The 13,075-nt window shown below is 41.9% G+C and overlaps 1 protein-coding gene across 1 annotated transcript in view; it reads left to right on the forward strand.

Annotated features, from left to right (window-relative positions):
* Positions 1-13,075, forward strand: part of RRN3 (RNA polymerase I transcription factor RRN3) — a 42,496-nt gene that overhangs the window by 17,503 nt on the left and 11,918 nt on the right. The window contains exons 8-13 of the mRNA XM_075830142.1: positions 1,267-1,336; positions 4,453-4,551; positions 6,926-7,021; positions 7,335-7,467; positions 9,316-9,446; positions 11,319-11,449. Coding sequence (XP_075686257.1) covers positions 1,267-1,336; positions 4,453-4,551; positions 6,926-7,021; positions 7,335-7,467; positions 9,316-9,446; positions 11,319-11,449 — 660 coding nt within the window. The remainder of the gene's footprint in view (positions 1-1,266; positions 1,337-4,452; positions 4,552-6,925; positions 7,022-7,334; positions 7,468-9,315; positions 9,447-11,318; positions 11,450-13,075) is intronic.

Raw genomic sequence — 13,075 nt, forward strand, 5'->3', positions numbered from 1 at the left:
GGTGTTAGGCCTTGTGCACATCAGGTTTATGCCATATGTTTAGCATGTATGTCAGGAAAGCTCCCAGCGTACATGCAAAACGTGTCCATAGGGCTCTATTAGCCCGACAGAGGCCAAAAGAGTGTCCTTTTGGCCTTTGTCTGGCTGGTATACTTCAGTATACCTGTTTTTAGAAGGATGAAGTAGTGTAGTAGCAACGCTTTTACATCCCGCCAGATACCGCAAGAAAATACTGCGCGGTATATATATGTATTTATTTTTTTTTTTTACATGGCCACTGTATGGCATCCCTCACAGGTCTCCGTTAAACGTGTGCAGTTGAGGCCACCCTGCGCACACACGTCTCCCCGTGATGTAACACAATGCCAACTCTGTGTGATCTTCTGGGAAAGAACCCCACCTTCACTGTCACTACACCTTCACCTATTCCCTCGATTGCTAGACCTTTAAAATACGTCTATCTCGACCTGGGGAAGCTACATCACTGGATCGTCCCTAAAGTAGCACCAGTGAAGTAACTGGCCAGTAAGACCAGGATATCGCACACACTTTTAGGCTATGTTCACACGGAGTATTTTGGGGGAGGAATATCTGCCTCAAAGCTCCAAACGGAATTTTGAGGCAGATATTCCTCCCCCAAAATACTCCGTGTGAATAGCAATGATCGCGCCGTTTTTCGCCCGCGGCCATTGAGCGCCGCGGGCAGAAAACACGCTTTCTCCTGCCTCCCATTGAAGTCAATGGGAGGTCGGAGGCGGAAGCGCCCGAAGATAGGGCATGTCGCTTCTTTTTCCCGCGAGGCAGTTTTACTGCTCGCGGGAAAAAGACGCCGACGCCTCCCATTGAAATCAATGGGAGGCGTTCTCGGGCCGTTTCTGCCGAGTTTTGCGACGCGGTTTCCGCGTCAAAAAACTCGGCAAAAGACCCCGTGTGAACATAGCCTTAATGCAGTATTTGTGGCAGTTTTTTTACTCTGTTTTTTGAGCCAAACACAGAAGTGGACACACCAAAAAGGCGACGCATCAGTCGTTTCTATATACGGCATCGAAACTGTTTGTGTGATCCTGGCCTTAATCGTGTATTTGTTTTCAGCTGCTGCCGCTGCCGCTACCTTTAAGCCTCATGAGCACATTGTAATACATGTATTGCTGTTGACTGGGTTGAGTGGCTTCAGCAGGGCAGACACCGGCTCTCTGCTTGAAGGTTTCTTAAACAATGTAATCCATTTTTCAATAATGTTTATGTTTGTGTTTTTACGCCATACAGGACCACACGTTTCCTAATGCCAATTCTTGTGGACAAATTTCCCTATATCAAAAAATCTCCAAGAGTCATGGTGAGAATTTCACATTAAATCTATAGTAATCTATACCGAGTAGTAGATCTCATGCCGGAGCTCAGATCCTTCTCTACACACAGTTGTATGGTGAAGTATTTGGCCCTGGCCTCCTGGTTACTGAAGACATCAGTGAATGTTGTGTCTAAGTCATACCCAGAATTTATGTTGGGGTCTTTTTTTGAAGTTCAGCCAAAGCTTTTTTTTTTTTGCTTTTTTTTTAAAATATTTGTAAAATAAATTATGACTTGTTTTTACTTAAAGAGGCTCTGTCACCACATTATAAGTGCCCTTTCTCCTACATAAGGAGATGGGCGCTGTAATGTAGGTGACAGTAATGCTTTTTATTAAAAAAAACGATCTTTTTTCACAAAGTTAACAGAGATTTTAAGTTTATGCTAATGAGCTTTCTTAATGCCCAAGTGGGCGTACTTTTACTTTCGAGCAAGTGGGCGTTGTACAGAGGAGTGCATGACGCTGACCAATCGGCATCATGCACTCCTCTCCATTCATTTACACTGCACTAGCGATATAGATATATCACTATGTGCAGCCTCATACACAAGCCCTAACATTGCTACAGTGTCCTGATAATGAATACACATGACATCCAGCCTGGACGTCATGTGTACTCAGAATCCTGACACTTCTGAATCTTTTTTGTGAGATTCCGGCAAGTGAAACCATATCTCGTTTAGTTCCGAGATCTCGCGAGATTTCGGATCCGTTGCTGGAATCTCACAGAAAAGATTCAGAAGTGTCAGGATTCTGAGTACACATGACGTCCAGGCTGGATTTCATGTGTATTCATTATCAGGACACTGTAGTAATGTTAGGGCTTGTGTATGTGGCTGCACATAGTGATATATCTATATCGCTAGTGCAGTGTAAATGAATGGAGAGGAGTGCATGATGCTGATTGGTCAGCGTCATGCACTCCTCTGTACAACGCCCACTTGGTCGAAAGTAAAAGTACGCCCACTTGGGCATTAAGAAAGCTCATTAGTATAAACTAAAATCGCTCCTAACGTTGTGAAAAAAAGATCGTTTTTTAAAATAAAAAGCATTACTGTCACCTACATTACAGCGCCAATCTCCTTATGTAGGAGACAGGGCACTTATAATGTGGTGACAGAGTCCCTTTAAAGGGAATGTCGCTAGAATTATTTTTTTTTAGTTAAACAATTAGTATTTAAGTGATTACACATTGTTTTAATTGTTTTCATTTTTTCACAAGTCAGGAAATATAAGTTAGATTCTAATTTATAACATTTCCATGTGCTGGCTACTAGAGGGAGCACTTCCCAAAATTGCAGCATGGTCAATGTGGTAAAGCAACCTCATTGCTTTATGCTGCAAATTTGGGGTAGACACACTCGCTCTAGTGTCCTCACGCAATCCCCCCTCCCTTCTTCTGGCTAGTGTCAGAAGAAGGAGGGGGTTGAATCGTCAAACCTCCTACACTGTGTGCCGCTATTTTCTGAGCGACTGCACAGTGTAGGAGGATTAGATACAGGGCGCAGCAGACCGTATAACAAACATACACGAACGTAAAACACACATCACAAACATAACTTACCTGCTCCTGCCGCCTCCGCTCCTCTGCCTTGCGCCTTCGCTTCCTTGAACATATGGCCGGAAGCCGCGGCTGGAAGTCGTCATCTTACTGTCCGGCCTTGGCTTCCAGTCCACCTGAAAATGGCGCCGGATTTCGCTCTGCCAAAGACCTTCCTTTTGGTCTATGTGGGAGCGGCGCATGTGCCGTTCCCATACAGACTGCGTACGCTGCAGTGAATGGAACGGCTCCCGTTCGCATTCTCTATGGGGATGTATGTGCCGTATTCAATCTCTGTATGTGTTGTTAATCGACACATATAGAGATGAAAAAAAAAATGGCAGCCCCCATAGAGAAGTAAAAGTAAGAAAAAAGTAAAAAGTAGAGCACAAATAAAAAACATTTATTTTAATATCCTACTAAAAGCAATATTATAAATAAATAAAAATTTCATGACTCATTTCCGTCATCATACAGCAATTCCTTTTCTTTTTCTTTGGGTTTCCTTTATGCGACGTTCACTGTGCAGTAAAAAGGACATGATCACATTATTCTGCAGATCAATAAGGTTACAGGGATACCAAATTTGTTTTTGTTTTTTTATATTTTCCCCCCTAACTTTACCAAATAAAAACAATTTATTTAGAAAAAAAAAAGTTTTGTTGCCATATTCTGATATCCATAACTTTTTTTTAATTTTATTTTTTTCATCGATGGAACTGTGTGATGGTGTCAATTTTTAGGGGTGAGCTGTAGTTATTAGCACCACTTTGAAGTATATGCGACTTTCTGATAACTCTTTATTCCATTTTTCTGAAGAGGCAAGATGTCCAAAAACCGCAATTCTGTTTTTAGTTTATTTATTCTTTTTGTACGGCGTTCACAATAAAATTGTATTGGTTCAAATCTTTTTAAATACGGTGATACCAGTTATATAAACTTTTTACAACTTTAACTATTTTTATTTTTACGTTTTTTTTTTTGTTCCCCTAGGGGATTAGGTTTGATTGTTAGATTACTTTTACAATAAAATGCAATACATGTGTTTTGCAGTATATTGTTCTTTTTACCTCTGGCAGTTCATGATGGGATACCTTGACAACCCATGGGCACTCCGTGATCACATCGTAGGTGGTCCATTGGTGTAAAGAGTGTGCCCCTTCTCTAATGGCTTAGACGCCGCGTTTGCTATTGACTGCATTTATGGCTTGTTACGTCAGGTCAGTTGGGCGATGTATCTAACTGTATGCCGATGCATTGCAGCTTTCAGTCGGAGGTACATACGACATATACCTCTGATGGAAGGCAATAACGCGATGTGAAGTGGGCCTAATAGGTATATGTTAGGGAATTACTCGTTATGGAATTCCTTAAAATAGAAGTGTAGGTTCACCAAAGGTTTGACCAGGTGGCTGCATCTTCAACAGTCCGTCATGACAAAACCGTGGATTATAATTTTTTTGCTATATCGCCTGAGCAATAATGCCGGTCAAGTCTTGCTGTGTAGCCTGTTCCTTCTGACGCTTTTGATTAGAATTTTGCTATTTCTGTCTTGCTTTAGGAATGTTACATCCATAACCTTTTACGGGTCACTGTGTACTTCCCAACGCTCAGACTGGAAATCTTGGAACTCATAATTGAGAAGTTGCTTAAAATTGATGTAAGTATTTGCATGTTTTATTTATTGATTTTTCATATCACTGCTATGAATAGTTCTGATTTGGCGCAACCAAAAAACATGCTTTGTCGCTTCACAATCTCTTCCTTGTGCTAATAGCAAAAGTCATGAATAACGCTCTCTCAATTGTGGCGTAGTACAAGTGATCCGCGTGCACCATCCAACTGGCCCCCAAATTAGCATCAATTTAAAGAACAAAAGTAGAAAACACTCAGGTCTTCATGCAGAAAGTTTGTGAATTTTATTCCAGTCGTGCAACAATTCGGTCTATCAGCTAGGGTTGTCTCGATACCAGAAACCGATACTTTGTGTAGTATTGCAATTTCGATACCAAAACAATAGTTTGCCAACAGTAATAAAAAAAAAATAAGTTCTTCCATTTTCTGATGTGAGGCGCGAGGTGGGATGAATTTTGAATGTGCCTCACATTAATAGTAATTAGCCCCATCATGTTTCTCCATCATAATTGACAACATTGGGTTAATGTGTAAGGTACATGATGGGGTTAATTACTAATGTGAGGCACATGGAGGTTAAATTCATCACACCTCGTGCCTCACATTAATAAGCGAAAAGTTTTTATTTTTTTTTTTTATAGCGTACACATAATAAATGACGCAAAAAAATTGTTGTGCGGGTTATTACAGCCGCGCCAATACCGAATGTGTGTATTTTATGTATTGAGACTTATTTTAATGTTTATTGTAAAAAATTTGTACGTGTATTTTTTTTTAACTTAACATTTCTTTGTTTTTACTTTATTTTTAAACTTTAATGTACTGGCATATATCTATATTCGGATAGTACACAGGCAGTTGTTAGGACATACCTCAGCATGCCCTAACAGGAAATATGGTCAGACAGCCCTGGGGTCCTTCAATGGACACTGGGCTATCTGCCCATATATGGTATGTCCCTCAATCGCGTCACAGGGACTCCCTTTGACGCGATCCAAAGGGCATCCCCCTTCTCATTTTCTCCTTGAATGCTGCGGTCAGCTTTGATTGCAGCATTCAGGGGAATAGCGGCGGGGATCCGAGGTTTCTCTCATCTCCGCCGTTAGATCCGCGCTGCGGCTGTGTAATACAGCCATTGCCCCGCTCCTGACAAGTGGGCGCGCGGTCAGCATGAGGTGATGCGGCCGGCGCTGCACTAATAAGCGCAGGCAGTGAAGACCGAACATGGGGGTGTTTTGCAGTGCGCCCGCCATGTTCTGTCTTCAGTGCCGCAGCTCATTAGTGTAGCGCTGGTCGCATTACCTCATGCAGACCGCGCGCACTTGTCAGGACACAGGAGCGGGGCAATGGCTGTATCACGCAGCCGCAGCCCCACTCTCATGTAATCACGTGTTACAATGCTCAGCTGTGCGGCCGCACAGCCAAGTATCGAAATTCATGAAATAACGGTATCTAACAGTTCGAAGTTTCGATGCATCGTGCATCCCTACTATCGGCATTTCTCAAGCATTCTTGATAAAAGACTGTTAAGCCGGAACATTGAACGCCCAAAATAAAATGTAGAAACTTTTTTTGCTTTAAGGCCTTATACGCACGACTGCATTTTTGCGGTTAAATTACGGACCCATTCATTTCTATAGCCCCATGCACGCATCTGTGGTTTTCACGGATCTGTTCTGGGGCTGCGAATCCGGTCCGCAAAAACTCTGGATATGTCCTTTTACGGTCCAGATTTGCAGGTTTACACTATTGGTGAAATTGTTGTGAATCCTGGATGACACATGGATGCACAACAATGTTTTTTTTGCGGTCCAATTGACTACAACAGGTCCATGGTTTTGCGGACGTCAAAACCAATACGGTCGTGTGCATTGGGCGTAAGTAGTTCAAGGCAGCAAACGCATAATGTACATAGGTAGTGCTGCTCTCAGATGAGAAGGGGATACACATGTATCCATTCTAGAAAATCTGTGAGCCAAACAGCTTGGACTTCAGACTGATACATTGTAGCAAACTACCAGATAGACTTGTGCTGCTGATGTATTTAGGGGACAGAGAAATGCTTAGACTGGGTACAACTATATCCACTTCTCAGCGTAGAGCAGAACTAGTTATGTACCTGTTTGCAGCCTCTGAATGGAAACAAAAATCTTGAGAATGGCGAGGAATTGAAACACAAAGTATATGAGATTTGAATAACTTTTAACTTTATACATTGATTAAACTTTATTTATAGAAAACCAGAAACCCCCTATAACCGCAGATGTAACACATTCAGACGTGACAAAATCCGTGGCTTTTTTTAATATTTTTTTTTGCCTCATGTTAACTCACCCTTATTATCAGAGAAATATTCTCAATTCCTAGTTTCATTTTCTTAAATGTTTTTATTTTCTCAGGTGAGTGCCTCTCGCAGTGACATAGAGGATGCAGAAGAAAATGTATGGACTGCTAATAAGGAGACAAGTCCTGCAGAAGAAGCACTTTTTAACATGGTAAGAAACTTTGCAAATCAAGATTCTGTTTAGACTTTCAGTTGACCATAGAAACTAGACTTCTGTTGGGAAATCTTGCCAACAGATTCTGTTGACAATCTCATTATCCTGGGGGGCTTTAAACACCCCCCCCCTCCGTTCCCCAACTTCTACTTGTCGTACAAACAAGTATCCAATATGTGGTTCAGACGTCGCTTTCTAAGGTCCCAGTCTATGTCCGTTTTAGGTTTATATCCTAGCACCAAAGAACAGGATGGGCACATAGGTGTTTGCAGTAGTTTATTTGGTCATTTTAAAGATGTTTATCTTGCAGGATGAAGATGAAGACCCTCCGCAGAAGAGTACAGATATTGTCAATGAAACCATGGCGCATCCTACTGCTGAACGCTTGGACTTGTGTCTATCTGTTCTCTTTTCTTACACCAAAGACCTCTGCTTCCAAAACGGTGAGTTATGTAACTGATGATGGTGCCCAACCCTAAACCTGTTAATACTATGCAGAGCCAGTGCCTGCTACTGTTTTATTCCTTACATATAATTTAAAGTGGACATGAAGCGCAAACACAACTTTCCGTCATATTACCCGATCTGATGCTCTATCAAGCTCTGGGATTTTTATGTATATTACACTCCCTTCCCTGCACTCCAGCCTCCTATCTTGCACTTTGGATGTCACCCTGCTTTCTCTGTGCTTAGCGATCAATCCCCTTATGCCTCAGCACATCTTCACATGAACAGGTAGAGCCAGTACAATCTCTGCCTGCTTGGAGGACAACGTGATTCTCCTCTCAGTATTCACCTAAATGAGATCAGTATAGAGGCTGAGCTGTGATCGTCTCCATTATAACTGTGTGACAGGAGCCTGCCTAATAATCAGCAGTAACTGTAAGAGGAGTTTCCGGTCACAGCAGCTATGCATGTTAGGCTTCGTTCACATCTGCGCAAGGGCTCCGTTGCGACGGAATGTCGGAGCTTTCCGTCGCAATGGAGCCCTGACTGACACAAACAGAAACCATGATTTCAATGGTGACTGATCCGCTGCCAATGGTTTCCATTTGTCTCAGTTGTGCAAGGGTTCCGTCGTTTTGACGAAATCAATAGCCTAGTCGACTACGGTTTTGATTCCGTCAAAACGATGGAACCTTTGCACAACTGAGACAAACGAAAACCATGGGCACCGGATCCGTTACCATTGAAAGCGATGGTGATGGAAACGCAAACCTTTGGTTTCTGTTTGTGTTAGTCAGGGCTCCATTGCGATGGAAAGCTCAGACATTCCGTCGCAACGGAGCCCTTGCGCAGATGTGAACGAAGCCTAATACAAGATTTTACAATAATAAAGTTATAAATACTAGGGAATAGGCCGAATGTGTAGTGATAGATCTAGGTTAGCTCGCGGCTCTCTAATGCCCCAGAAACTGGTGGGGCAACGCAATCTAGATATATGGTGTTATTAATTGAATACTCTGATATTGAATAAAAGGATTATTTGTTGACCTAGGGGAGATCGTATATATGCCTGCCTTAAAGGATTTTTTCTAAATGACTGTTATGACAGGTCAGGCAAAAAAGTCATAGCAGGTCTTGTTTTTCAGCCGCTATGCATGCATGATCCAACTTGTTTGAAATTCATGGGTTTAAAGGGGTTGTCTAGTCATAAGAAATTGATGGCCTATCCTTAAGATAGGCCATCAATTTCTAATTAGTGGGGGTCCGACTCCTGTAACCCCCGCCACAATCTGCTGTTTTGAAGGGGCTGCAGCGCTCGTACAAGATCTTCTTCCCCTTCATTCCTTATTTGCTTGTACTGTGAATATCTGACACTTGTAGCGGCGGTTCAAAGTATTACAGCCTGCCCCAAGCGAATGGAAGAAGGCTGTAATACTGTGATGCTACAAGTGTGTCGGCGATTCACCGTATGAGAATATAGAGTGAAAGGGCCGTGGCCCCTTCCAAACAGCTGATCGGTGGGGGTGCCGAGAGTCGGAACCCCCACCGATCAAATATTGATGGTCTATCCTGAGAAAAGGCCGTCAATTTCTTATGACTGGACAACCGCTTTAACAGAAACCTGCGAGTATGTGGCCACCTCATCACTAAAACGTAGGACTGCTTAATCTTCATATCATTGAGGCTCCCAACAACCACAATCTGAATTATAACTATGAAATTCTGTTTAACAGGGAGAGAGAATCTGCAGTTTATAGTAATGCTCAGATTTTCAGCAATAAGTTTAGCTATGGACTAGCAATAGACTGAATAGTGTATGTTGTAATCACGTTTGTTTCTTACAGGGAGCTTTGACCTTGATAAAACAAAGGATTTATATAAAGATTTGCTGGCCATATTTGACAAGCTGATTTTACCAACCCATGCTTCTTGTCATGTGCAGTTTGTCATATTTTACATCTGCAGCTTCAAACTGGTACGTAATGTATTTTTTCCTAGTACAGATTATGTAGGTATGACGAATATATTTTCTAGATTGTAACTTGTCATCAAGGGTTACCCTCTGTTCTTGCTAGATCTAAAAACATACATTGTAAATAAAATTCCTTTAATCATGCATTAAAGGGCTTTTACTACCAAAGCCATTTATAGAATATTTATAGGTTATATCATAAATGTCTGAATAGTCGGGGTTCGACTACTGGAACGCCCACTGTTACCAAGATTTGAGATGCCCATTCCCTCTATCATAGCAGAGAGGGGATCGCACATAACTGGTGACACCATTATAGCAAATAGGAGATAAAGAAACCGTGCTCTCATGCGGATATTTCTCTATCTAATGGACAGTAAGTCATAACCTTGATACTTAAGGTGATATTACCCGGCCAGAAGTGGGCCGTACAAACGAGCGCCAATCAACAAGGCAGCTCGTTGATCGGCACTCGTTTGCTCCTTTCACAAGCTAGTATGTGGCCGAGTGTTACTCTGATCGCTTGTCCCCGTACATTTTTATCATGTCGGCAACGCGACCCTGTGTTTACACAGGGAGATGTGCTGCCAACAACGATAATGGTTATTTTTTAAATGACGCAATCAGCCGATGAACGAGCGTTTGCTCGTTCACCTGCTGATCACTGCCCTGTTTACACAGGGCAATTATCGGGAACGAGCGTTATACGAACGCTCGTTTGCCCGAGAATTGGCCGGTGTAAAGGGGCCTTTACTGTGTTAACCTACTTTAAAGAATATATTGGGGCGTTGCATAAATAGCTCCTGTGAGTTTAACCACTTCCTGCCGCTAATCTGTAGATATACATCCTAGCTCCCTAAGTCTCATGCAGCCAGGGCTTATATCTACAGTTCTAACTTTAATGCCAAATTGTGCTTTATATCGCTCTCCCTTTAAAAAGAACGAGCTGACACTGTGTAAACCTGACTGAAATGATATGCTCTTTGTCCCAAAAAGCACAGTACACAGCGCTCAAAGTGAGCATTGTGTTTAAAGCTGGGACTCGAATACATTTGGGCTGTTGCTATAGAAAACTGTGATGCCATGATGACATCACAGGCTTCCAACTGTGACATGGAGGAGAGGAGCATCATGGGAGGACGTGATCTATATCCTCCCAGCTTTCCCCTGTGTGCAACACTGCTAATAGTGATCTAATGGCCAGCAGGCATTAGATCACTATTCTATGTGATCTGTATAGAGGGAATTGCTGGGACGATATAGATTTCCTCCCAGCATCCTCCAGTCCCAGAGTAATAAGTGTTTAAAACAAGTTAAGTCCGTAAAACCAATGTATACACTAAATATAAATAAATAAAAAGAATAAATTAATAAGACACGTACACAATTAGGAATATAAAAAAAGTTTTTTTTTGTTGTTTTTTTTGTCCTTCGATCCCCGTATGACATGGGCGTCATGCAATTATGCATCAATGTCATGCTAAATATGATAGCCAACGTTCACACAAATAATTAGTTGGCCCTGTTTTCTCCCTCTAGCCCTGCCCTACCTGTTCTTAGCCACCGAAAATAAAACATTTTGTACACCGGTCCTTTGCACTAGTTTACAACCATCTACCAGCTAATGTTGGGGGACAAGCTCGAATAAATATGGGGACCTTTGTTCTCTGCGTTATAGCAACGACGTATGATGGGCAATGTACATATTTGGTATCGCTATGCATGGGAGAGTGAGAGGATTATATTGTGCTATAAAGTTGGTTCAATTAATTATATTCAATATTTAGGGGGAAAAAAAGAACCAGAGGGTGTTCACTTTATGGGCATCTGATTGTAGTCACATAACGTACAATTTGCATGTGATATTGAACGCAGGGACTCGCAGAGGCATTTTTGGAACATCTTTGGAAGAAACTGCAAAATCCCAACAACGCTCCCGTTATCAGACAGACTGCAGCAGGTTATATGGGAAGTTTCCTGGCTCGAGCCAAGTTTATCCCTGTGGTGTAAGTATTCCGTCTTTTAATCCATAAAGAAGTAGCAAAGAACTTTTGAGCAATTAAATTGATGATGAAAAGATGTGTATTTGAGTAGGTCTGTACGTTTGGTATAACTATATTTTCTGGGTTACTTGATGTGATGCTTACAAACTCGTAACATTGTATTGAATTTAACTTCAGCAATTAATAACCCATCAAGAGTGTTGATCTATGGGCAATACGGGCAGCTATGGGCAATTGTGCCGTGTTTGGACGAATGATATTACTTCGTGTTAGCAGATGGGTTAAAGAGACTCTGTCACCACATTATAAGTGCCCTGTCTCCTATATAAGGAGATGGGCGCTGTAATGTAGGTGACAGTAATGCTTTTTATTTAAAAAAACGATATTTTTTCACAACGTTAGGAGCGATTTTGGTTTATGCTAATGAGCTTTCTTAATGCCCAAGTGGGCGTACTTTTACTTTCGACCAAGTGGGCGTTGTACAGAGGAGTGCATGACGCTGACCAATCAGCATCATGCACTCCTCTCCATTCATTTACACTGCACTAGCGATATAGTTATATCACTATGTGCAGCCTCATACACAAGCCCTAACATTACTACAGTGTCCTGATAATGAATACACATGACCATCCAGCCTGGACGTCATGTGTACTCAGAATCCTGACACTTCTGAATCTTTTCTGTGAGATTCCAGCAACGGATACGAAATCTCGCGAGATCACGGAGCTAAACGAGATTTGGTTTCACTTGCCGGAATCTCACAAAAAAAGTCAGAAGTGTCAGGATTCTGAGTACACATGACGGCCAGGCTGGATTTCATGTGTATTCATTATCAGGACACTAGTAATGTTAGGGCTTGTGTATGAGGCTGCACATAGCGATATATCTATATCGCTAGTGCAGTGTAAATGAATGGAGAGGAGTGCATGATGCTGATTGGTCAGCGTCATGCACTCCTCTGTACAACGCCTACTTGGTCGAAAGTAAAATTACGCCCACTTGGGCATTAAGAAAGCTCATTAGCATAAACCAAAATCTCTCCTAACTTTGTGAAAAAAGATCGTTTTTTTAAATAAAAAGCATTACTGTCATCTACATTACAGCGCCCATCTCCTTATATAGGAGACAGGACACTTATAATGTGGTGACAGAGTCTCTTTAAGATTAAATGGGTCTTCCCACTATAGACTTTTATGACATTTCAACCAGGGCCCTCCCTGTTCTGAAGAATATCTACGTATCTCTCCACTTCTCTAGCAGGAATAGGGAGTAGTCACCACTATCTCAGGAACGTTGGGGTGCCAGCCGTCCCGACTCCCATCAACCAGACTTCTTTGACGTATCTAGTTGAGTGGGGAATCCCCTTTAAAGGGAGTCTTAAATAATGAAGGAGACCTTTAAATTACCTATAGGAACCCTCTTCTTAAGCTAAGCTAATGGGTATTCAATTATTGCTTTTACTAGATGCATAAAGGGGGCTCATGTTGCTATTTTCTTGCTTTTGAAGCATTTAGGCTCTTTTTGCTCAGAGATGTGGGACTTGTCCTTTGCTCACTAAATCGTAAGTCTATATTACCTACATTTTTGTCATGGACCTCTATCGTCTATAAGCAGCCGTTTCAGACT

Source organism: Rhinoderma darwinii, chromosome 6 (genome assembly GCF_050947455.1).
Source record: "Rhinoderma darwinii isolate aRhiDar2 chromosome 6, aRhiDar2.hap1, whole genome shotgun sequence".
In the NCBI taxonomy this organism is placed as follows: Eukaryota; Metazoa; Chordata; class Amphibia; order Anura; family Rhinodermatidae; genus Rhinoderma; species Rhinoderma darwinii.